At 46.1% G+C, this 25,684-nt stretch overlaps 1 protein-coding gene across 7 annotated transcripts in view; it reads left to right on the top strand.

Annotated features, from left to right (window-relative positions):
• Positions 1–25,684, top strand: part of ATXN3 (ataxin 3) — a 616,356-nt gene that overhangs the window by 426,590 nt on the left and 164,082 nt on the right. For all 7 annotated transcript variants that reach the window (XM_069637843.1, XM_069637844.1, XM_069637849.1 and 4 more), the window contains one exon: positions 10,345–10,477. In XM_069637843.1, the coding sequence (XP_069493944.1) occupies positions 10,345–10,477 (133 nt within the window). The remainder of the gene's footprint in view (positions 1–10,344; positions 10,478–25,684) is intronic.

Raw genomic sequence — 25,684 nt, 5'->3', positions numbered from 1 at the left:
CTGTCGCTGCGACCAGTGGCTTGACCCTTGTGAATCTAACTTTATCCCAAGCCCTTCTACCCAGTCAATTCCAGCACCTCCTCGCCCCCACTGCACTGCCCTGTGGGCCCTTGCTTGGTGGCTCAACATCCCACCCTTGTGAGTCACCTGTACTTGCACTTAGCCTGAGGCCCCCCTCAGCTCCCCTTAGCACTTCCCTCCCGGTCTCTCCCCTAGTACTTGTCCACTCCTCCGCTCCTCCTTCCATCCCCATCCCCTGCACACCTCAGTTGCACTTGCACAGCTGAATATAACAAGGCCTGGGAGTAGCACAACTGTATAGTTACTGTTTTTGCCATTGTTATTATTTGTTGCCATCCCATTTAGCCTGCTGGCACTTTGAAACAGTTTTGTTGTTTAAAGCGCCTTACAAATGCTCAATAAAATAAAAATATTAATGGTGGTGCAAACCGTTTTAAGATACAGAGTCTAACTTCGTGGAAAGGCAATCATGCTGAACAGCTGCAGAATGAAACAGTCTCATGAGTGTTATGCTGATGACGCACAGCTTTCCTCCAAGCTTCCCTCTACTACCTACTCTTCCTCCTCATTCCTGATTCTGACCGCTATTCGGGCTTGGTGCGCAGACCATGATCTCTGTCTTAATACCAGCAATACTGAGATCCTTCAGATTGGGACCCTTGCACCCTGTTTCACTCCAGCCCTATGGCCGCCATACTTGAGCCCGCTACACTCACAATCTAGTGAGGCCAAAGATATTGGGGTGATGCAAGACTCCTCTCTCATTCACACCTTGCATCTTGGACCTTTCCAAAAAGGCGCACTCAACTTCACCTCCTTCTAGGCATTCTCCCTTTCCTTGCCTTCCCCCAGAAGCCCAATGTCTTAAGATCCCTCATACTTTCCATGCCGGGCTACTGCAAGAGCCTCTTCCTCAATCTGCCTCTTTCCTCCCTTCGCCCCCTGCAACTAATACAGAATAAGCCTGCAAGACCTACCCTTGGCCTGAAGCACAGGGACCACATCTCTCCAGCTTTAAAATCTCTCCACTGGCTCCCGGTGGTCGCCCAGAGCCACTGTGACTGGCGGCCTGGTTTTTCAGAGTCTTACAGGCTACCAATCCCTCTGCCAAGTCGACACGAACAGCCACCCTAAGCAGCACTGCCCTCTGGTCCCCCCACCTGATGGCCTGGCGTGTGGGCATCCACCCCTTGAGGCCCCTTCGCCCAATGACTCAGCCAGTAGCCTCCTCCCCTGGCACCACCCCTCTTGGGCCGCAGTAGCTCCTGCCCATACCTTGGTCAACTCTCCCTTCCCTCTCTCCTTCACTTCTAACTGCACTTGCACGATACAAATGTGACAAGGCCTAGTCGGACTACTATTTATCAATTGTTTAGTTACTCCCCTTGTTTCCCTACCCACTTTGTCATATTGCGCTTGGTAACACTATTTGTCGCATAGTCACCTTACAAATACTCATCAAATCGATGTAGAAAAGATGATTGCTGTAATAGATGTACACATGAGCCAGTAAGCCTTAGACCAGCAGGAATTGTATTGTTATTTTATTTTTATGTTGCATGTGTGGCCCTGGGTGCAACATTGCACGCATCCTGTTGTGAAATAGACCCTTTGTCCACCCTTCCACCACCTTTGCACCCCCGTCTCGGTCCACCCGTGTTACCTCTATTCATTAAACCACTGCTTTTAATCCTTCTTTATACATGCATCTGTATTCCATGCTGTAACCATCTCTATACATCAAGTAAAATTGCAAAAATGAGTTTGTGAGTTTATAAACAGCAGTGAAGGTGGGTAGTGATTTAGCGAATAGCAAGACATACTTAGGTGTTGGGAACTAGGTGCATTGATTAATGTTGAAATAGTTTGCAAAGTCACAAAGGCTACAATATGGCCAAAAACTAAAAACAAACCCTTTGGTTCAGTTTTCAAGGAGGCAGACCTCTGTGTTTCCAAAAAGCACACATTTCCGCCTTTTTAAACAAAAGGATGCATACTGGGGGTCAAGGTGCCAAAGCCTGTTTTCCTGATGTGTATTCTAATTCTGTTTGGCCATAAAATGTTGCCCCACTTTCACCCAAAAAACTGCTCCACACTATCAATTGCTTCTCCCCCGCCCCCAAGACCATTTCCCTATTGCCACACAGGGTAGTCCGAGCCTGTCTGCATCTCGACTAGGCGTATCTGTGAAAGAATCCATAAGTGTTGTCATCAGGCTCGTTGTTACCGTTCCAATGGCAGTAAATATTTTGATATGCCGAATACTTTAAATATTCCAATGTTTCACTGCTCAGCTTGACATGAATATTGCTCATTGTGGCAGGTGCCCCCTGAGAAAAAAAACTCTGTGAACACTGGATAAAGGGTCTCATTGTTATTTGGCCTTCAATGCACCACACTAACAATTGTAAGGACACAACATGGCGAATATCCACAAGAAATTGATAAGATTCACTGCACTGAAAGCATACATAGGAAAGTTAGGTTTCTATTGCTAAGATCGGCTTTTCAAAGTGGTTGGTCATTCGTCACATAGGGACAATAGAAACCCAATGCACAATGTAAGCAAATTTTAATTAATGTTTAGGCAAGTGAGGAGGGCAAGTGTGCTGTATGCTACACGATGAACGATGTCACGAATGAATGGTCAATTTGACGCAAAAAATAGACATTGTACGTATTAATTATAACTGCAATGTATAGTTAACATATTTATGTAATGTGTATATTATATTAAAAAGTGGGTACTGAACAAATTGTCTTATTCCCGATTTTACACAGTTGCATTTTACTGATGTGCGCATGTCATGGTGTGATTCTTCCGGTTGACGGCTTCTTCAACCGAAATTGGACAAAACTAGTGACAACGCATCTATGAAAACACCAATATAGCCTTTCGCCGTTGCAGTAACAAGGAGCAACATGGCAGCCTATAGATTGCAGATGTGAAAGTGTTGCATATAAAACTGAAGCCACTCTGTTCTTGTCCTGAACGGATCGCAATGTTCATAGATGCAAAATCAGTCATGGAAAATAAGAACTTTATGTGAACAATACAAAGACTGTGATTAATCGATTGCTGAACAGAACCACCATTGCAAGATGTTTTCGTAGACATCTCCTCTTTTCAGCGTTATTTCAAAAATTAAAGTACTTGCTACCATTCCGATTATCACTGTTTTCTTTGAAATAAACGTTTTTACCCTTTTTGTGAAAAGAAAGAAAAGTTTTGCGTACTGTGTGGATGTGTGTTTGTTCCTGGTTCTGCATTAGATAACGTTATGGCGTGGGTGATGACTGGCAACGTTTGGCTATGCTGCCCACCAATGTCATTAAAATAGGTGGAGCATATCATTTTTACTAGTGATGTCAGCTTTAGGGTCGAGTGATCTGTATTACTGCGACAATGGCACTTGAATTTAGGGCGATAGATCAACAGATAAGATTTCCCAAGATGGAAAACTAAGGTAAGATCCATAGAAATTTCTTTTAAGATGGATCGATGTGTGATTGAAATTACATCTCCGATTGATTGCGACGATAACATTTCAGGCGAACTACCACTTTAAGATGCTGTACTAGTGACTTACAGATGTTGGGAAACAGAGTGTTTGAGACGTAATGTGTTGTAAGAGTTGAAATGCATTGAATGCAGATATAGAGGAGGGTAATTGAGACTCACACTGTTGGGGTGTTATAGCAGGGTACTGGAGACTTAAAGTGCTAGTTTGCTTGAGGTTGATGGTTTTGGAGGTTGCTGGAGGTTGGCACTATGTAAACATTAAGGTGCTGGAGGAAGGTATTGGAGGTGTAAGGTGTTGGAGGGTGGGAGTGGGTGCCTGACATTTAAAGCTGTTGACGTAGAGTCCTTAGTGACTCGCAGTGGATGGTGGGGTGCCTGTGGTGAAAATGGTTGTGGGGGGGGATTCAGATTCTGCGGGAGGGGGTTGCTGTGCAATGGTTCAAAGTGCACTATTGACGAGATAATCCTTGTGCATATTTTCCCAATTGTAAAAGCATGAAGTGATACAGCCTTTGATTGTCTTCTGATTGGACTCAAGTTGGTCAGTTGCTGTTTCCAGTCTGTGGACAGACACTTGGCAGGGAATGGACATCTGCTCTTTGGGGTTTAAGCATCTTCGAGATGCTGTGTCTGTTTACAGTTTAGCCCGAGTGATGTACAGTAGTCCAGGTTGTTGTTTTGGACGTCTGCTTGCATTCACAGTAATTTGGCACTATGCTGCATATGGCGATCCATTCTTGTATGAAATGTATATCACATTACAGTGATAACATACCCATATTTCGAATGGATTGTGTCCTCCCACGTATACCTTATCTTGTGATATCTCCATATCAAGCTTTAGCTGCTTTGGAAAAGTTTTCCAGCAGTGGCTGCTGCGCGTCGATGCCTGGCGACTCGATGCCCCTCAAAGGCCTCCGTCTTGATGTTGACGTCATCAATGGCATATAGCGCACGCAGCGATGGTTGGCTTCAGTTCAATTCTTCCGCGAGAGCTATTCGGAGTTCTTCGGTTCATTGACTAGAAACCTTTAAGTTCATTGATAAAGAATGGAATTGTCGTCTGCGTCATCAACTCTGAGATCGAGGTTCAAGAAATGTGACGAATGCCGAGCGAAAATGTCCCTTACGGGCACCCATTGGGTGTGTCTGTGGTGACTAGGATCCAATCATTTAACATCGGTGTGTGAGTCCTGTCTAGTGATGACAGCGAAAGCCCTGAAAGAGTGTAGAGGGAAGTTAGCTGCAGGTCGGTCTCATAAATCCCCTTCAACGACTGTCAAAAAATCGATCCTCTGACGAGTCGAGAGCAGTCTCTCCTCGTCGAAAGAAAGCTAAAAGGTCCTGGTCACGCAGTGGTTCACACCACTCGTCGTCATCCTCATGGCGTTCGAAGAAAAGGCGCCACTGATCGCCATTTTCGTTGTTCTTGGTCACTTGCCCCACCAAATCTGCCCCACCGGCTGAATGGGAGAGATTCAGACTTAAAATGCTCAAAGTATTCGAGAATGCGGCCGCAAACCCCCTCAAAGAAAGATAAGAGCCATGCCCATGTTAACAAACGCAACAAAAGGTAGGCAAAGGACAAAACCTGTGCGACCTCGGACCTGGGTGTCCAAGAGAAAACTCATCCGGAGCCCTCAGAGGTTGCCTTGAGTAGAGAAAAGACTCTTTCGAAAATAAAGTAATTGGTGCCGAAAGACTCTACGTCGGTGCCTAAAAAGTCCTCAATGCTGTCAGCGTATGCCATTGTCTACCAACATTGCAAAACCCTCGAGGGATATAGAGACCACGCACACCCCGTTACCAAGGAAATACTTTTTTGAGTCCCTTTCCTCAATTTATGAGGATGTTGGATCACGTCCGTTTGGGTTACAGTATGATTCACCAGGGCCCCAAAAGCCTTGATTTATGAGGATCGAGAATAAAAAAAATCCTCAAGAAACCCTACAGACTGCAAGTGGGTTGGACACTTGCCCAGAAATTGAGTTTTGAAGACCAGATCCCTCAGACCATGCTCATGGATCCTACAGACAACTGATCTCCAGGGTTGTAGAATATCTAGGTTGGAGTAGGCCTGCACCTCTGTTTGAACAGGACGACCTCACAGTTAGTCTGGATGGGGGACCCTATTCTTCCTTTTCATGTAGCCCTACAAAGGTGAGTGGCAACTGGGAGACGCCTGAATTAATTCCGGCAATGAATAAAAAGTTGACAAGTACAGAGCGTCGAGCAGTGACCCGGTTATCTGAAAAAAAATCCAACTCCCCAAAATTTGGTAGTTCAGGCTACCTTTTCTTCATCCAAACAAAATGCATAGCCAACTATCGCCCTGGACATAGATGACAAGCGTTATGACGCTTTGGCTAAAAGGGTTTTCTCTGCAGTGAGTGTGGACCTTAAATCAGCAAATACCACATGTGCACTGGCTAAATTCACTTTCACCCTTTGGGATTGCATAGCGATGGTGGCTGAAAATATCCCCAAAGGGGAAGAAAGAGACAGATTTGTAAACATTGTTAAAGATGGAAAAGATGCAATGTGCAAATCCCTCCAGACTAGTCTCAGCTATGGCCGCTAGTACTGTAATGCGCAGATTTGCCTGGTTGCGAAAGTTTGGTTTTGCTCCAGATGTGCAGTCCAAACTTCTTAACATGCCCTTTGACGGCACACATTTATTTGGCAGCAAGGCAGACCAAAGCCTCGAAGATGCTGACCTCCAAAGCAGCATTCAAATCCCTGGGTGCTGCAATTGGGCAACTGCAACATCGCCCCACTGGATCGGCTTGGAGGGGCAGGTCCTTTTGCTATCCCTCCTCAGTTGGAAGAGGGAATGCACTGTCGAATCAAAGAGCTGAGAGAAGATTCCCCTCTGGTGCACGGGGTAGAGGTACTAAGACTGCCTAGGCAACGGCTAATTTACCATCAGTCATCCACCGGGGAACAGCTCTTTCAAAGTTCCAGATCCGCTCCTTAAGCAGGAATTCTTGACCCTGCTAGAGAAAGGTACAATAGAACCCGTACCTATGGCGGAGAGGAACAAGGGTTGATACTCTCCTTACTCCCTTATCCCCAAGAAGGACGGAGGATTGAAACCCATTTTGGACTTGAGACTTGAACAAGTTGCTCAGGAAGGACATGTTCAAGATGATTACCCTTTCTCCGATCCTTCAAGCCCTCTTACTCCAAGACTGGATGGTATCATTGGACCTTCAGGATGCTTACTTTTATGTGTCAATCCATCACAAACAAGAGGTTCGCTGTTGGCGGTTCTCATTATCAGTTTCGAGTTCTGCCATTTGGACTGACTTGACCCCCCCAAGGGTTTTCACCAAGTTGATGGCGGTGGTGGCAGCGAGTCTCAGAAGAGGGGTGATTCACGTCTCCCCCTGCCTGGACGATTGGCTGATCAGGGCCCGTACTCCCTCAGCTCCACCTGCCACTCCCTCCACAGACTAGGCTTCTCCCTCAATTACAAGAAGTCCCTCATTATACCATCTCAAAGGCTCTAATTCATTGGGGCAGTCCTAGACGCATCCTTGGGAAACGTATACCGTCCTTTCATCGGCAGGTATTTTAACGCCTGCCTTTCTACCGAGTACATAATAACGAAAGGGGTAATCGAAATGTTTTGGGGGGTCGGGGGTGGGAAAGGGCAGATAAAGTATTAGGGGGTCGGGAATAGTCAAAAATAGGTGGGGAAGGACCCTTTTCGTTACTATGTACTCGTTATAAAGGCAGAAATTATAATTCCTGGCGATGAAAGAACATGGAACCCTTGGGAAAAGCCTCACCACCCGACATTCTGAAGATGGTCAGCAAATTCCAGAGTGCCCAGCGTCTTCTGGCCTTAGATATTTTTTAGTTTGCTTGGCCTCATGGAATCCTGCATTTTCCTGGTGCCAGAGGCTTGCCTGAGAATGAGATCTATGCAATGGGCTCTCAGAACTCAATGGTCACAATTCTCGGCAGGATGTGAGACCTTCTTTGGGTTCCAAGCAGAGTAGCACAAGACCTTCTGTGGCGGACCTGCCAAAAAAACGTTCTAAAAGGAGAACCTTTTTGGCAACCGTGGCTTGAAATAATTATAGTGACGGAAGCCTCACTCATGGGGTGGGGAGCCCACACCAGTGATCTGATAATCGGTTGTTGGTCTTCATCAGAGTCCAAACTACACATCAACCTTTTAGAGCTGAGGGCAATCAGAATAGCGCTGAAGGCCTTCCTGCCCTACGTACCAGGAAAGAATGTCCTGATAATTACCGACAACACAGTGGCCATGTACTACCTCAAAAAGTGAGGTGGTGTAGGGTCACTACCACTGTGCAGAGAGGCAATGCAGCTCTGGTTCTGGGCAATTCAAGAAGGGATCTCCCTGTCGGATGTTCACTTAGCCGGAGAGGAGAACACAGCAGCGGACGCTCTGAGCAGGCAGAGCAGTCTCCCACTAGTGGGAACTAGCTCAGGAAGTCTTTCAAGAGCTCTTCACCCTTTGGGGACCCCTGAAGTGGATCTGTTTGTGACTAGTCCCAACCAGAAGTGCGAGCTGTACTGCTCCAGGGAATTTCCCCCAAGAGGAGCTCTAGGGGACGCGCGTTCGTAGTGGACTGGGAGTTTCCACTCCTGTATGTGTTTCCTCCTGTCTCCGTCATTCCTCAAGTAATCAGGAGGTTGAGAAAGTTCAGGAAGTCCATGATCCTAATTGCTCCGGATTGGGTAGGAGGACGTGGTACCAGTACCTTCTGGACATCTGCTCGCCAAAACGTCTGCCACAAAGGGAGGATCTTCTCTCGTGAGAGGAAGGTTGTGTACTCTTTCCAGAGGTCAAGACACTCAGACTTCACACATGGTTTCTGAGTAGTTGAGATATAAGGAGTGGGACCTCTCGGACGACATAATGGAGATTTTGCTTTGGGCCAGAAGGCCAGTAACAAAATCCTTATACGGCTGCTGTTGGAACAAATTCTGCAGCTGGTGCAGGGATAAGAATGTGGACCTTTTTTTTTTACATGCAGTTCACCTATGGTGGTGTTATTCTTGTTACACCTGGCTAATCTTGGGCTCCAGAGTCCCACAATTAAAGGGTATCTGGCAGCGCTATCTATTTTTAAGCAGTCCTCTGAAGAGTTATCTATGTTCAAAATTCCATTGTATATACAGTTTTTGAAAGGATTGACAAATGTATTTCCTCCAGTCCCTTTTCAAGTCCCGGTTTCGGATTTCAACCTAATTGTGACATTTCTAATATGTGCTCCATTCAACCCTATTCACTCCTGCCCTTTAAGGTTGTTAATTTTAAAAACCATCCTTTAAGTGGCTCTTACATCAGCCTGTAGGCTGAGCGAACTTCAAGCCTTGTCCTGCAAGCTTCCTTACACAGTCTTCTTTAAGGAGATAGTGGTCCTTAAGTTTAAACCTACTTTTTTACCAAAAATTATCTTGAGTTTCACGTAACTCAAATCAGTCTACCTTCTTTTTATATTCTACCTCATCCTGGAAAGTGAATGGAGAGGTTACACAGGCCTGACCCAAGACATGCACTTAGCTTCTACATTTCCAGGATGTCTAAATTAAGATCAGATGATCAACTTTTTGATGCTTACACACGCCATAAGTTGGGTGTGGCAGTCTCAAAACAAACCTTATGTAGGTGGATCATCTTGGGAATCTGTGAATGCTACAGATTAGCTGAAAAAGATCTGCCTCAAGGTCTCACAGCACATTCGACCAGGGGCACGGCTGCTATTTCTGCCTTTACAGAGGGGGAGTCCCAATTCAGGATGTGTGTGTGGCAGCCACATGATCCTCCGGCCATACATTCACCTTGCTTTATAGTCTGGACTCTTCCTCTGGCCAGGAAGGTGTTTTTGGGAAGGAGGTGTTACATTCTGTCGACACAGATTAATGAGGAGCTCCTAAATTATTATTAAAGATTGGAAAATTCTGACTGCCTCCTCCAGAAATTCAAGCAATGCTTTGGGAGTCTATCATAAGTTGAGGAATAAGTGGGGGGAACATCCAGTTGAAATAATGTTACCATAGGTAAGTAACTTGTTCTCTTCTTAGTGTACTGAGGAACACTGCTGTGTGATGCCACGTCCTGCTTTGTCAAGGCGTGAAAGGTTGTGTGCCATCACTTCACGAGATGTCACTTGGGGTTGGGGGTCCAATGGCATCACTTCCTGTGATGGCATCAGAGGTTAAGGGCCGTCTGATGTCACTTTTGCTTCCCCAGGAACTTTAGTGAAATGATGTCCCTGACTTGGCATTTTAGTGAAATGACATCCCTGACATTAAATGGCTTTGCCTAATACTGCATGCATTGCTAAGGCTGCATAGAGTTTTCTTTCCTCACTGACTCATTAAAGTGGAAAAGAATGGGCAATGTCTGGTTTCAGTCATAACCTTTTTTTGAAACATTTTTCAGCATGCCTTTGGGATTTGTATTGGAATAAAACTTCAGCAATCTGTATCCAAGTGTTTTTCAGACTAACCCCTCGAGGCATTTCCCACCAAAGTCATGAATAATAGTCAAAAATGAAAATTGTTGCCCCTTTTTAAATGATTTGGCTGTCCACTTGGCATTCATTTAAAGTGCATTGTAGCATAATACATAAGGCTTTTATGTGTATTATTTTCGTTGTTTTGATTAAATACAACAAGAATGTTGGAATTAAAATGTCTTTTTATTTGGTTGCGCTTTATCCTATTTTTATTTACATGTATTTTATTTAATCTTGGTATTTGATAGCATGTGCTTGTTAATGCTTATCTGAGGTCATATGTTCTATTCTCTCTAGGTTATTCTATATTTGTTATTAAGGGTACCCTCCCCGATTGTGAGGCCGACCAATTGTTGCAGATGATTAGAGTACAACAGGCACAACGACCAAAGTTGATTGGGGAAGAGATAGCACAATCATCAGACGAGAGGTAAGGTAAATATTACTGTTTTATTTCTTATAAACTGCAGAGTGATGTCCCGCCTGTGCGCATACATATCCAAGTTTTGTATCGTACTACATCTGCCAATTTTATTTTGAAAAAACACTTTCTATTGAAAATCCCTCACAAATGAGCAACCATGATGATGGATGCTCTAACACAAATCAATAATGGGCCTCACCAGCAATGCACATTTAGGACAAATGTCTGTGGGCTTAAATTCTCTTTCATATTGATATTGACTGTTTACTTTTCATCGAAGCAACCTAATAACGAAGCCAGGGCAAGGAGGTATACTGCACTTTTTCTCCATGAAATCAAGCCTGTTCGGGCAAAGCTCAATGGTGCAAGGCTCCTGTGACCCTCATTGAAGAGCGCATGGGAAATGAAAATCCTGAATGTGCCCTTGAGCGCCTCTAGGTATACGTTGAGATTCGTCCATTGACCTGTGGCGATGGATGTAAAACCATCTATCCTAAAGGCAAGACGCGGTTTCCATCCAAAAAATAGCCCGCCCAAACTGTAGATAGGGCAGAGCAGTCCGGCATAAATAAAGGGAGGAGGTAGGCTCACAATTGTTACCCCCAGGGAATACACTACATTGGTATACTGAAAAAGAAACACTTCATTATAAAATCACACAAACAATATCCACAAGGTCAAATAAGTACTTTGGGTTAAAGACAACCCATATTAACACAGTGCATATATAAAAACAGTAACAGCCCATGCAAGACCATACCCACTATTTAGCTCAATATATACCCACTACCTGGTGGTAGACACAATTCTTATAATGGGCTGGGGAGAAAAAGGGATCCCTAGACAGCAGTAAATCATATTTACGGAATCATGTTTAGGACCCAAATGGTAACAGATGAATAGTCACAATAAATCCTCACATTGCTTGTACGTACTAAGGCAATAATACAAATGTGCACTATACACATCCTATGCCACCTAGAGGGAGAACAATATGGTTAACGTTTAACCAACAATGCCCAGAAGGCCAACAAAAGTTAGGCTAAAATGAGTCTCAATATCAACCCCATAAGATCTTATTACACTGATACAACCGAAGTACAAAAGCAGCCAACAGTGATAGCCAGTAACTTAGTAAATTTCAATAGCCAGGTGTATAATGCAGTGGTTTAAAAATTCACAGTAAATCAGAGGCTTAGGCTAAAACTCTCCATAGAAAACTTGGGGACCAAGAAGAAATGTGAGTTTTCAATTTAGTCCTTTCCAAAGTCACTTTAGTGGGGTACATGTTCCACAAAGGTATCAACAGTACAATTCCACTAGGCAGAGCTGTGGTAATAGAGAAAGCCAAGTCTGAGTTCTACCCCACATGTACAGAAAAAGGTGCAGTCAACTCCAGAGGACCTGAGATAATGTCCCCTTGAAGAAAAAAAAACAGTTACTGGTTTGCGACCAAGAAGCTTTAGAAAAGAAAGTGAGCAAAGCAGAGCCCCAGTGTTAGGACGATGTATCCTTTTTATGCTTTATCCCCTCTCCTATCGAGACCCCCAGCACTTTTTGCAGGACTTCTGAAACCTTTTCCACTCATTCATTCTTATTGGCTCTGAATTTTGGAACTCTTTTCTGTGTTTTAACTTTACTATGGAGTCTACTTTCCTCCAGATCTCTTTAAAGGCATCTGTGTTCTTTTGCAGCACATAGCCCTTTATGGGCAGTGTTCCTGAGAACCCATTGGGGTTTTCCTTTGTGATTCTTTATGCTTGAGTTACTACAGTTCGTAAATATAGAGGAATACTTTGTATCCCTCCTAAAACCTTCTACTATGTGAGAGTAGCGCACGCCCCCTTATGTGGAGTGCCAAGGGAATACCTAGTATCCCCCTTCTTTCTACTCCTGTTACTTTTTAGTCACATAGACGACCGTATAGGTATGGCTGTGGCAGTGGACGTGTTCTACCAACTATTGCATTATTTTTTTACTGCAGACTGTGTTTTCAGTCTCTGTTAGGGAGAATTTTAATGCTTAATTCCTCCCACCTTAGAGACCCCCAGCTCTTTTGCTGGACTTTATGACTTTCATTTTAGCCCTGGAGTGAGCCCTTTTTCTCACCCGCTCATGTATTTTGACATGATTTGGATTATGTGTTTCCTTTGTTTTTGGAGCCAGACAAACTCCATGGGTATCTACTTTTTGTATGGTGACACACAGCACACTCAGTGCAGTGTCAGAGAAATCCTTTATATTTCTCTTAAGGTTTAAATACCTTTTCTTTGGTGAGCTACAGTTCCCAAGAATAGTAGAGTGAAATTGACTTTTACTTTCCCTTTCTCTTTGCAGGTCCAGCACACCCCATCTTATGTGGAGTGATGGCTGGTGGCAGTGGTTTAATTTTCCTACCATTGTGCTTTTCTACCACAGGCTGAATCCTCATGATGAGAGCCACCCTGCTGTGTGAGTGACAGCTAGTCTGTGCCTGAATGGGAGAAACCTGCTTAAAAGGCGAGGCTTCTTGGGCTGAAGACGGAGTCGACCACTGGAAAGAACAACTTTACTTTTTATACTTGTATTAATTTATACCGTGCAAACCATGGACCCGTAGGCTTAAGGGCGCCAATACAAAAAAAAAAATCCAACAGATCAACAAATAGCAGAATAACATTGAGAAAGAGTCCAGAGAGGAATGAATTCAGTTAAAAAGCAAGGTTTTTAATTTCTTCCTATAAAGTTGTCGATTTAAGGCCCCTCAATTCTTGGGGGTCAGGGGGGGCGGGGGGAGTCCATTCCAGGCTCTAGGAGCAGCAATCACAAATGCTACTTTACTGGCTTTAATGGTGTTACTTTTGGGCAATGTCAGCTGATCAGTATTATTGGACCTGAGAGATCTCACATGGACTTTTTCTTCAATCAAAGATTGTAAATATGCAGGCATCTTACTGAGTCGGCATTCATGAACAATTAGCAACAGACGATAAAGTAGTCTGGATTCAACAGGTAGCCAATATATAGGGCGTGTCGAGCCTCCGAGATATGGCCTCTATGCAGTGCCCATGACTACTCTTAACTGCGCTATTTTGTATAACCTGTAATCTCGTACACTTCCCTTTATATTGATGCCAAACAATAGGCTGCAACAATAATCTATTTTCGTGCCTATCACCCTTGCAATGGTCTCAGCATTAGGTTTAGTGATAAAGGGACGGAGATGAGTCAGGAGATTAATGTAATAGGCTGAAGATGACACAAGGCTACAGACGTGAGCCTTCATGCTGAGATGTGGATCAAGAACCACACCCAGCGTCTTGACCTTCTTTTGTACAACAATCCTAGTATCCTCTAAACTAAAGTTCTCATAAGCCGGTCCCAGTTTTTTAATCCTGTTCTGGGTACCGACTACCAGAAGCTCAGTATTCTCCCTATGTAAGGCAAGGTATTTCTGAATCATCCAATGTTCAATGATGTTATATACTTTGAGATGGAGTTCGTCTTTATCATGGTTACTTGTAAGAGGGATGACACACCGAGTATCGTCAGCGTAGTTTGTGAACGCTATACCATTTTGCGCAAGGAGCGTGAAGAATGGGACTGTGAAAATATTGTAAACAGTGATATACAAGTTCCTTGTTGTACACCAAATTCTAGAGTTGTAGGAGGGGCCTCTGCCTCCCCACATTAGAACCTACACTCCTGATTACGCGGGAATGAGGAGAGCCACTGTTGCTGCCTCGTTAGAGAATTTGGCCACCTCCCTCAACCTGGGGATCATGATGGAATGTACCACCAGGTCGAAGGCCGCTGACAAATCCAAAGGCATGAGGAGATGTCAAACCCTTAGCCAAACGATCCACTCACCTAGACTGCAGATCCAACAGGGCGGTTTCAGTACCAAACCCCTGCCTGAAACCTGATTGGTACATATTAAGAATAGGATGGGCATTAAGATGGGCAGAGATCTGGACATAGGCAACCTGGTCTAAAATGTTAAGCAAAAATTCAGTATTTGTAATGGGTCTGTAACTCAGCGGGTTATCTGATTAACCTAGCTTTTAAAGAATAGGTGTTATCCACGCCTTTTTTAGACCCATAGGCACAGAGTTCTCATGGAAAGAGGCATTGACAAATTTACAAATGGCATCTAGCCATGTGGAAGGACAGGATTTGATAACGAGCGCTGAGCAGGGATCCCCTTTACATTTTGAGGTTTTAAGCTGTTCTATTATTGTGGCTAGTTCAGATAAGCGTGAACCTAAAAGGAGGAATTATTTACTGCAGTAACATTGTCACTGACCCCCAAAATTTTGGTTTGATTCTCTTTTTTTGACAATATCTGATTGAATCTTATAGAGTTTACCCGGCATGGTTTCTTGAATGGAGGCACAATAAGCAGCATCCTTAGTTACTGAGCTAGTGTCCTGCCTCTAAGGGGTTTCTTGTTCTTTGAGAATTTAGAATAGTTCTTTAACTTCAGATTGCGCATTGTGAATTCTCACATTAAGGCTGTTCTTTTTTGCATTAACAATACTTAGTTTATAGTCTTTCTCTGCTCTTTTATAGGTTAATAAAGTAAGAGGAGAGTGGTTCTTTTTCCAAGCATAAAAGCACTTGAGCATATAGGCTTCGAGTTTTTTAAGTTCTTCTGAAAACCAAGTGTTCGTATGACAAGCAACTTTTTGAAGTTTCGTCTTTAATGGAGCTAAGGAGTTTGAGATGTTATCAAGGGAAGAAACGAGCGTTGGAGAGCTCTTCGGCTTCTACTAAATAAGAATAGCCAGACTCTGCGGCGGGCTGGCTGCCTCGTGGCACAAGGTTTCTGTAATAGCACCGATGTTCATTTCCATATCTGGGATATATGAGGCTACTTAAATAGCATGTTTAATCAAGGACTGAGTATTTAATAAAACAATGTTTAGCTCGGATATAGGGGATTTTTTTATTGGTAAGAGACTGAGTGCGCGTTATCCAACAGCGGGTTACAAGTCATCGGATCACTCAAAAGCACCCCGTAGTGTAAAGAACCTGTGTGATCAGAGGGTTGAGCATCTTGACCAATAACTTCCAGAGGACTTTCCGGAGGACTGTTAGGATCCTTCAAGACAGGGAAGGCAACTATTGCCATACTCGGGATAGATGTAGCATTTTTGAGTTGAAAAGCCATATACGTAGGTAAAACATCAGGCGTTACTTCCACAGAACTGACCGGAGCATAATTAACAGAAGCAATTATCTTAGAAAGTTTATCTCTCTCCTTATTATTCACAAATATAGTGCTAGCTGCCGCGACTGCCGCAAGGACTTCAGTGATTCCCATAGCAGAGAGCTTCCTACTTATGGGTCTTCATGGACTGCCACAGACTGCTTGGTGGTCTCGCACCGGCTTTGCAAATTTGGGCACCCGAGAGCTGCCAAGCCCTCGAAGAAACTGTGAACGAAGCTTGCTGCATCCTCCTGGACTGTTGAACTGCCCGGCGAAGCCCTGCTGCTGTGGTGAAACCCCTTTTTCTACTCGACAAGAGAAGCTCTGGAAAGGATTACTTCTTCCCTTGGGTTAGTGGGACCAACTAACCCCGAGACAAACTTTGCTGGAACACCTTCCCCAACTGGCTGTACATCTTTGCTGCTGCAGGAACTGAGTCCTAGGAGTCGAGAAATCCGTAGTCAAGTGCAATGTCTATAAGCCGGCAGGACGGCCCAAGCTCGAGTTACCTCACCGGAGTGCAGTATTGAAGGAAGCCCAAGAAGTGTCCAAGATCAGCGTTGGTGTTATTTACTGAGAGCTGAAACCGCGAAGTACTGCTGACCTGAAAAGAGCCCGTAGCTGCCGCGACCATCGATTTTGCTGCTGCAGGGTCCCCAGGCGTCCTCCCTCGTGTCCCCATGACTGAGTCCCAGGAACACAGGATCTGCATCGCTACAACCAGACAGGAGCCAGCTGAACCCTCTACTTCTAACCAAAGGTACTGTTCTGACTTTGGGGTACTTGCCTCATTGTCTGTAGCTTGCTCTTCCCAGTTGAGACTTGCAGTAGCTGCTTTCCTAGAGTTGAACTCGGCTCTAACTTTCACATGTGTAACAGCTTGTGACCCTACAGTGATTTTCCTACAACAAACTCTCTAACTTTGTTCAAGAGCTTTTTTATCTAAGAAGTTCCTCTGCTCCATAGACTTTGCTCCAATTGACTTTGGCCGTCCTGGCTCCCTGCATACTCTTTTATTCCAGTGACTTTGATTCTTACTGTTCCTCATAGGTGATGCATTGTTTTTTAACTAATATTGCTGAGAAAGGTTTTTATCTAGACTTCATTGGAAGATTTAAAGTGCTCACATGCTCTGAAAACCTGTTTAACCTTTTTCCTTCCTTAAACCCTTCCTTTCTATAAACCTCAGAACTTGCAAAGTATACAAGTGATAAAATGCCATTACTGTCCTAGTTCGTGAAGTCACCTCAGGGTGTAGGAAGTGTCTATGGAGCATGTCTAAAGAGTATCTACTTGCTTTGTGTTCGTTCTGAGTAAGTACTTTGAAGTGTATTTGATTGCTACATATATTGCCCTTTCGAATGGATTGTGTCCTCCAACGTATGCCACATCTTTGACATGTAATGTCCACAGCTGTGCACTTTGTAAACTTTTCGGCAGAGGGCGTCCTCCGCCGATGGCGTCAGGTCGATGTCCTTCGAAGGCCTCCGTCGAGGGCAACGTCACCAAATGTTATAAATAGGACGCACAGCCCCCATAGCCTCAGTTCCGATTTTTCTGCGAACGTGTTTCGTAGAACTCGGGCACGCCTCGGGTGTTCATCGTTGCGATGTCTTTCTCTTTGACCTCTCCGACTCTGCGGTCTGGCTTCAAGACCTGCCGGGACTGCAAGTCAAAAATGTCACTCACCGACCCCCACTGCATTTGTTTGTGGTGCCTGGGCGAGTCGCACGACACAGACGACTGCTTGAAATGCAAGTTGCTGACTGCCAAGGCCTTGCAGGCGCGGAATGGGAAGCTCCAGGTAGGTAGGGGCTCTAAGCCCGTTACGTCCCGAAAATCCAAATCGAAGTCCAAGGGGTTTTCCACCGACGACTCGAGGGGCGACTCTCCGCGTCGGAAAGGAGTCCCGGGGATCTCGGTCCCGGAGTGGTTCCCGCCATTACTCTTCCTCGTCCCGGCACTTTAGGAAGCGCTGTCACCGGTCGCCTTCCCCATCCTCCTCGGAGGAGGGTGCCTCAAGGAAGGTTGCATGCCCAACAAAGTCCTCGACTCTGGAGGAATGGGCTGCGTTTAAATGTTAGCGATTTTTCAATCGCAGGGCACAGGTCCGGTATCACCTTCTCACGAAGCCGGCCAGGATCGGTCTCGTACCGTGGCTCGCACGCCTTCCGGCTCGGTTACACGCCGTGACACGCATCGTGAGCCGTCGAGGTCCCGTATGGACAAGGATTCGAAGTGTCACAAGAGACGTGTCTCTAGGTCTCGGTCCTCATCCCCAGCGAGACCGCAGTTACCTATTGAGGGTTCAGTGCGGCGTCGACTCGGTCGGTGATGCTTTCCGTCATACCAGCCCATGCCGCTGTCGGTACCTGTGTCGACGCCAAAGCCTTCGGCGCTCACAACGTCGAGGTGAGGTTGTCGATGCTCTCGACGTGGAAGCCTTCGGCGCTCTCAGCGCTTTCAGGGATTTTTTTCTCGAAATTTGCCTTTGGAGTACCCGGACATCGTGGATCCTCCTAGGAAGGCTACGGCGAAGTCTGTGAGGCCAGTTTTGGACTCCAGGCCCTCTTCTGTCACCAGACCTGGGTTTCGCCTCCCTCTGGCTGACATTTTTGAAGAGGAGGAAAGGTCTGAGTTTGAGGACCCTGGTGAACTTGAGGAAGCTCCACTGTTTTCTGGAGACAGTCAGGTGGAGTTGAGGCAGACCCTCCATGATGCCAGTGGGTTGGGCACTTCCCCGATAGTGGAATTTGGTAGGCCTGAGCCTGGGGCTCATGCAGAGTCTTCATACCGGAGGCTCATGGCCAGGGTCTCGGAGTATCTGGGCTGGTCCATTCCTCCTGAAGACTTTGTACAGGATGATCTGACGGACATCTTAGATAAAGGTCCGTCCTCTGACCCTGTTTTACCGTTTCACCTCACCTTGCAGAAAAGTGTGGCACCTGCGTGGCATTCCCCGGAATCTCTTCCGGCTGTCAATACGTCTTTAACGAAGAAATGCCGCCCTTCCAGTAGCGATACCAGCTACTTATCTAATCACCCCACTACTGAGAGTTTGGTGGTTCAGGCAGCTACGGCTACCTCGTGGCAGGCAGCGTACCCTACCATCCCTCCGGATAGGGACGACAAGCGCTTCGACGGTTGGGCCCGGAAGGTATTTTCTGCTGGGAGCATGGCATTGAAATCAGCCAACTCCACTTGTGCCTTGGCAAGGTTCTCACACTCTCTGCGGAACTGTTTTTCGTTAGCGGCTGAGCATATTCCCGAGGGGGGAAGAAAGTGATAGCATTCTTGCTGTCCTACACGAAAGGAAGAAAACCTTGTGCGAATCCCTTCAGTCGGGTTTGGATACGGCCGACAGTGTTAGCTGATCCATGGCTGCGAGCATCGTGATACACAGATTTGCGTGGTCGCGGAAGCCGGGTTTTGCTCCAGATGTACAGGCTCGTCTTCTGAACATGCCCTTTGATGGCGCACATTTATTTGACAGCATGGCTGACAAGAGCCTTGAGAGGTTGCAGACCACAAAAGCTGTGGCGAAATCTTTAAGCAGTGCAGTGCATCAACCTCCACCTTTTCGTCCTAGGGGTCCGCAGTGGAGGGGAGGTTCTTTTCATTACTACTCCTCCTTTGTTAGAACGAGAGAGGCCACCAGTCAAAGGGGCCAGCGAAAAAGTACCCGTGGAGGTCGCGGAAATCGTGGTGCCAGAGCCGCTCCGGCTGCTGCCTCTTTACCTTCAGGCGCTGCCGCAGCCGCTTCCAAACAGTCATGAGGCCATGACCCATGGTTCGCCGGTTGGGGGCAGACTGTCTCAGCATCTCGATGAAATGGCGAGCCATTACTTCAGATGCGTGGGTTCTGGATACCATAGCCCACGGCTACTGCCTTCCCTTCCTTCAGCGACCTCGCGACAATCCACCGGGGAAACACTCTCTGAAGCTTCCGCTCCTTGCGCAGGAGATCTTGTCCCTGCTGGAAAAAGGTGCTATGCAACTATAGTGCCTGTAGCGGAGAGGAATAAAGGATGGTATTCCCCTTATTTTTTTATACCAAAGAAAGACTGGGGATTGAGACCCATCATGGACTTGCATTGGTTGAACAAACTTCTCAGGAAGGACAAGTTCAAGATGGTCACTCTTTCCCGAGTCCTCCAGACCCTTCAACTTCAAGATTGGTTTGTGTCTCTGGAACTCAAGGATGCTTACTTTCATGTGCCGATTCATCCCGCACACAGAAAGTACTTAAGGTTTGTGGCTGGCGACTCAGTTTCAGTTTCGGGTCCTGCCGTTCGGATTGACCTCCGCCCAGAAGGTCTTCACCAAGCTAATGGGGGTGGTGGCAGCGTACCTCAGGCGAGGGAGGGATGGGGGGGTCACGTCTAACCCTACCTGGACGACTGGCTGAAACGGGCGCGCTCTCCGGAGCAAGCGTTGGATCATCTTGCTCTCACCTGCCGCACCCTGCACAGGCTGGGCTTCTCCCTGAATTTCAAGAAGTCACACCTGACACCTTCCCAACAGCTCCAGTACATCGGGCTATGTTAGACACGCCCCTGGGGAAGTGTTCGCCTCCCAGGTAAGGGCTCTTCACATTGTGCAGATGATGGAATAGTTTCAACATGCCCAGAGTCTCCCGGCTTTCGAATTCTTAAGGTTCCTCGGCCTCATGGCATCCTGCATTTTTCTGGTGCCAGAGGCCAGGCTGCAGATGAGATCTCTGCAATGGGCTCTCAAGAGGCAGTTGTCGCAGTTCTCGGGCAAGTTGTCAGATCCCGTTCAGATTCCACTCTCGGTATCCCAGGATCTTCTGTGGTGGGCCGACGAAGGGAACCTGATGAAGGGGGAACCGTTTTGGCAACTGTGGCCGGAGGTGATTGTAGTTACGGACGCTTCCCTCACAGGATGGGGCGCTCATGCCAACGACTTGACCGCCAGCGGTCCTTGGTTTCCGTCGTCCAGACTCCACATAAATCTGTTAAAGCTGAGAGCCATCAGGCTAGCCCTGAAGGCTTTTCTGCCATCTGTACGTGGGAAGAGTGTCCTGATCATGACGGCCAACACAGTGGCCATGCATTACCTCAACAAAAAAGGGGGGTAGGGTCACTCCCGTTGTGCAGAGAGGCGATGCAGCTCTGGTTCTGGGCCGTCCAGCAGGAAATTTCGATCTCGGCAGTTCATCTGGCCGGATATGAAAATGCAGCGGCGGACGCTCTGAGCAGGCAGAGCTCGATCTTTCACGAGTGGGAGTTGGCTCAGGAAGTCCTTCAGGAGATCTTTGCCACCAGTGTCAACCGGAAGTGTGAGAGATTCTGCTCAAGGGAATTTCCTCCAAGAGGAGCCTTGGGAGACTTGTTTGTGGTGGATTGGTCATTCCCACTGCTATATGCGTTTTCTCCAGTCCCCGTCATTCCTCAAGTGTTGGGCAGGTTGCGGAGGTTCGGTTCCCACATGACCCTCATTGCTCAGGATTGGGCCAGGAGAGCGTGGTACCCGGACCTTCTAGAAATGTCCATGTGCCCTCCACGCTGTCTTCCCTGCCGAGAGGATCAGGGAGAGGGAGGGAGGGAGGGAGGTCAAGACTCTCAACCTTCACGCTTGGTATCTGAAAGGTTGAGGTATAAGGATTGGGACCTCCCGGATGACGTGATGGAGGTGTTGCTTTCGGCCAGGCAGACGGCAACAAAATCTCTGTACCGTTGGCATACATTCTGCGACTGGTGCAGAGATCACAATGTTGATCCTTTTCAGTGCTCCATTCCTATGGTTTTGTCTTTCTTACTTTCTTTGGCCCACATGGGCCTTCAACTGGGTATCATTAAGGGTTACCTGGCGGCGCTGTCTATCTTTAAGCGCTCGTCTGAAGAATGTTCTTACTTTAAGATTCCCATGATTTCTCAGTTTCTTAAAGGACTATCGAATGTATTCCTGCCCTCTCCTTTCCAGGTGCCGGTTTGGGATTTGAATTTGGTTTTGAAATTTCTCATGGGTGCTCCGTTTGCACCTTTGCACTCTTGTCCTTTGAGATTACTGTCCTTCAAGACTGTGTTCTTGGTTGCGGTTACTTCAGCTTGCAGGGTGAGTGAATTGCAGGCACTTTCATCTAAGCCACCCTTTACTGTGTTTCACAAGGACAGGGTTGTATTGCGGGTATGCCCCTCTTTTCTACCTCTTTTCTACCTAAGGTACTTTCTGAATATAACATCGATGGAAATATAATAAAAGTCTCCAAAGACACAAAAACGGGAATTTACCTCGACTCCACCCTCTCCCTTCATAGACAAACTAATGCAGTTGCCGCCGCCGCCGCCTATACCTGCAAGCTGATCACAGCATGTCGCCCTTTCCTCTCCTTGCACAACTGTACTACCCTTGCTAGGACCCTGGTCATGTCCAAACTAGACTATTGCAATGCATTGTACCAGGGCACTAATCAGACAAGCTCCAAATCATACAAAATAACGCCATCAGGGCAGCCCTCAATATCCCCAGATCCGCACACATTTCGGATACCAGGAAGAACCTTCATTGGTTGTCAGTCACCCAAAGGATCTCACTAAAATCGCTTGCCCTTACCTACAAATGCATGAACAACCTGGCCTCCACTTATCTCTCCTCAAGATTCACGTTGTACACTCCAGTTCGCTCACTTAGATCTACCCTCAACCAAAGCCTACGGATACCTAGATACAAGCTCCAAACAGCTGGTGGTTCTAGCTTCCCAGTCCTGGCAGCCAAACTGTGCAATTCTGTCCCCTTGACTATCAGAAACCTCCCCTCCCTCAACCTTTTCAAACATAGAGCCAAACGTTGGCTCGCCTCTTCCAATGCCTAAGCTACATTCTGAAAACGTGTTGCAATAACCTATGTAGGGATGTACTACTTGACAAACCATGTATCGTTGTACTACCTACCTATGTCTATTTCTATGCCATATTTATTGTTTGATATATTATCACTGTATGCAACTTATGTAACCATTGCCTTAAGAAATGCGCCCGGTAGCCTCTGGTCTGCGCTATACAAATAAAATAGGAGTGACTCCATCGGTTGGATCCTATGAGAGCTCTGAGCTTTTACGTTTCTAGGATGTCCAGGGTCAGAGTGGATGATAAACTCTTTGTAGAATATGCTGGACACCGATTGGGCCAGGCTGTTACCAAACAGACCTTGTCCAGGTGGATTACCTACACCATTACGGAGTGTCACCGATTGGCGGGTAAGGACCCTCCTGCAGGGTTGCGAGCTCATTCCACTAGGGGCGTGGCTACCTACACCGCCCTCCAGCGTGGTGTTCCTATTAGGAACATTTGTAATGCCGCTACATGGCCTTCGATCCACACCTTTGTTAAGCACTATTCCCTGGATGCAATTCATGGTCAGGATATGGCCTTTGGGAAGGTGGTTCTTTATTCTGCAATCTAATTGGGTACTCTAAATTCTTTTCCCTCCATTTACTGGTAGTGCTTTAGGAGTCTGTCAAAGATGTGGCATACGTTGGAGGACACAATACATTTCGAAGAACAAGTTACTTACCAACTGTTAATGTTCTTTCCAATGCATGTTCCTCCAACGTATTCCACATCGCCCTCCCAGCCCCCTACCCCCGGAGAATTTCCTATGCGATTGCAGCTTCCATTTCCTCAAGGCTAAGTGCAGTCAAGCAGGCAGGAGACTGGTGCCACATGTTCTGAGGGAAAAAATTTAAACTGAGGCTACGGGCGCTGTGCGTCCTATTTATAACATCCGGTGACGTCGCCCTCGACGAGGCTTTCGAGGGACATCGACCCGACGCCATTGATGCAGGACGCCCTCTTCCAAAAATGTTCCGAAGTGCACAGCTGTGGACATTACATGCCACAGATGTGGCATACGTTGGAGGAACATCCAGTTGAAAGAACGTTACCAATTGGTAAGTAACTTGTTCTTTTAAAGAATGCTTATTCAAACTGACAGTTAAGTAAATTATTATTTTACTAGAAAACCTTGAGGGTAAGTGTTATTTGGATACTTGTACTGGTGAATTTCAATACTACAGCTCTACAGCTCAAATGTACCCCTCTTGAGACAAATTTGGCTGCTCAGCCACACTACCAACTTGTGTAGTACAGGCCTATACCAATAGGTGGGTTACCTAACACCGAGGACAAGGCTGGTGTAGTCTCCCACAGGGTTACTACATCAATTCTTGCTTAACAGTCTCTGTTAGGCACAATAGTGTAGAGGAGGATCCAAGTAGCCCCACTCCATCGGCCCCGCCTACATTACCTGAAAAGTATGAACCAAAGTATGTGACGTATACTGCACCAATAAGAAAGCAAGAAGAGGAGCAACGACTCTGTGCAGTACCCATAAGAATACCTATATCTAAGAGAATATGGCAAGTGAAGTACCCATTGAGGAAACCATACCTACATCCAAGACTATGGGCCTCATTAGGACTCTGGCGGTCCTGTAATGAACGGTGCCGGTACGTGAAAGGGATTTACTGGGCCCTCCAAGGTCGGAAAGGCCCGGTAAGTCCCCTTTTGCGGGACCCGGTACCCAGTATAGAGGTAGCCATGCCGCTTTTAGGCCCAATATGATGCCCATATGAACATGATTCCTGATGAAACAAAGAAACTGAATGACCAGGATGAATGGTGACCTCATACAAAGCTGAATCAACTCCATATAGAAGATAACCAGACCAGAGAGGCAGACGATTTACATGGAACGAAGAAGTACCAAGGTTATCCTTAGTACTTCTTTGTTCCATGTAAATCGTCTGGGATGACATCTTGGGATCAAGATGAGTAATTATGCCATAAAAAGTATGAAGATACTTAGTTTAAACGTGTACAGATGCAATGAAACGCAAGCAGCAAAGCAATCATGAAGCTAGCCACATGCTTTTAATAGTGAATAGACGGCAGCAAGCCCCAACATATACATATATACCTCATAGATACATATGGATTAAATAAGAATGAATGTTTGCACTACGTATAAAGCAGTCTTGAAACGACGAGGAAGGCCTCAGGTCAGTGTTGCAGTTACAAAAGCAAATTGAATTAAACAGAATATATTTCAGCTAAGGAGTTCACTGAGCCAAGAAAGCCAAGGTCTTATCTGAACTAAATTTGGTTGACATTGGATACAATTAACGTGAAAGAACAGAAGCTCCTGTTCAAGAAGGTCAAGTGAAAACAAAAGACATCCGAGGACAGTTGGAGAATAAAATCAAATACACAAAAAGGCTCAAATCGTGGTGTCCAGTCAAGTGATGGAAGAAAGTTGGATGCGTGATGTTAGAGAGAATTCTCTCTTTAGGCTGAATTTCCTAACCTAGTGAGTCCCCCAACAGCTTTGCTGGATTTCTGGAGTTTGTTTTTTTCTCCTGCCAAGAGTGTGACTCTTTTTCTCCCACTCTTGGACATGATTTATGGTGTTCCTTTGACTGTTGATGTGTTTTCTGGGCTATGGGGTCCTTTACTCCATAGGGTCTCATGTGTTTTTACTGTGTGTGTTACACAGCACCCTCCGTGCAGTAACACTGGGGTGCCATAGTGACACCCCACCATAGACTCCATACCCTGGGACTGACTACTGTCTCCCAGGGCATGTAAAGTCACCATTGGCTTTACTAGTCCCAAATTATTAACAGAAACCACTACAAACCATCATATTGTGGACATACAATTCGATTGCCCCGGGGTCTGTTAGTCGAGGGGGCACGTCTCCGTCCCCCCGATCGAGTTTTGGCTGGTGGCAGTGGATACTACTTTTTATATTAGTCCGGAAATATTTCCTTAAGGGATTTTCCCATTGTTCGAGGCTACCAACTTTAATTATTTAATTCTCATAGCCTCAAACATACCGCTGGTTTATTTAATATTAATTCACCGGTTGGTATTTTTTGCCTGGACTCGATTCTAATATGGCGTTTGTGTTCTCTTCTGTGACCCCAACCCAAGTCGAGCCCTTTGTTCCACTTTTTGGCGGGCTTCTCCACAGAAGCCTCCAAAAGTAGTGCCACTCTG

Source organism: Ambystoma mexicanum, chromosome 14 (assembly GCF_040938575.1).
Source record: "Ambystoma mexicanum isolate Mex_15411 chromosome 14, UKY_AmexF1_1, whole genome shotgun sequence".
Lineage (NCBI taxonomy): Eukaryota > Metazoa > Chordata > Amphibia > Caudata > Ambystomatidae > Ambystoma > Ambystoma mexicanum.
The sequence above is the reverse complement of the archived record's forward strand: the minus strand, read 5'-3'. Positions and strand labels throughout refer to the sequence as shown.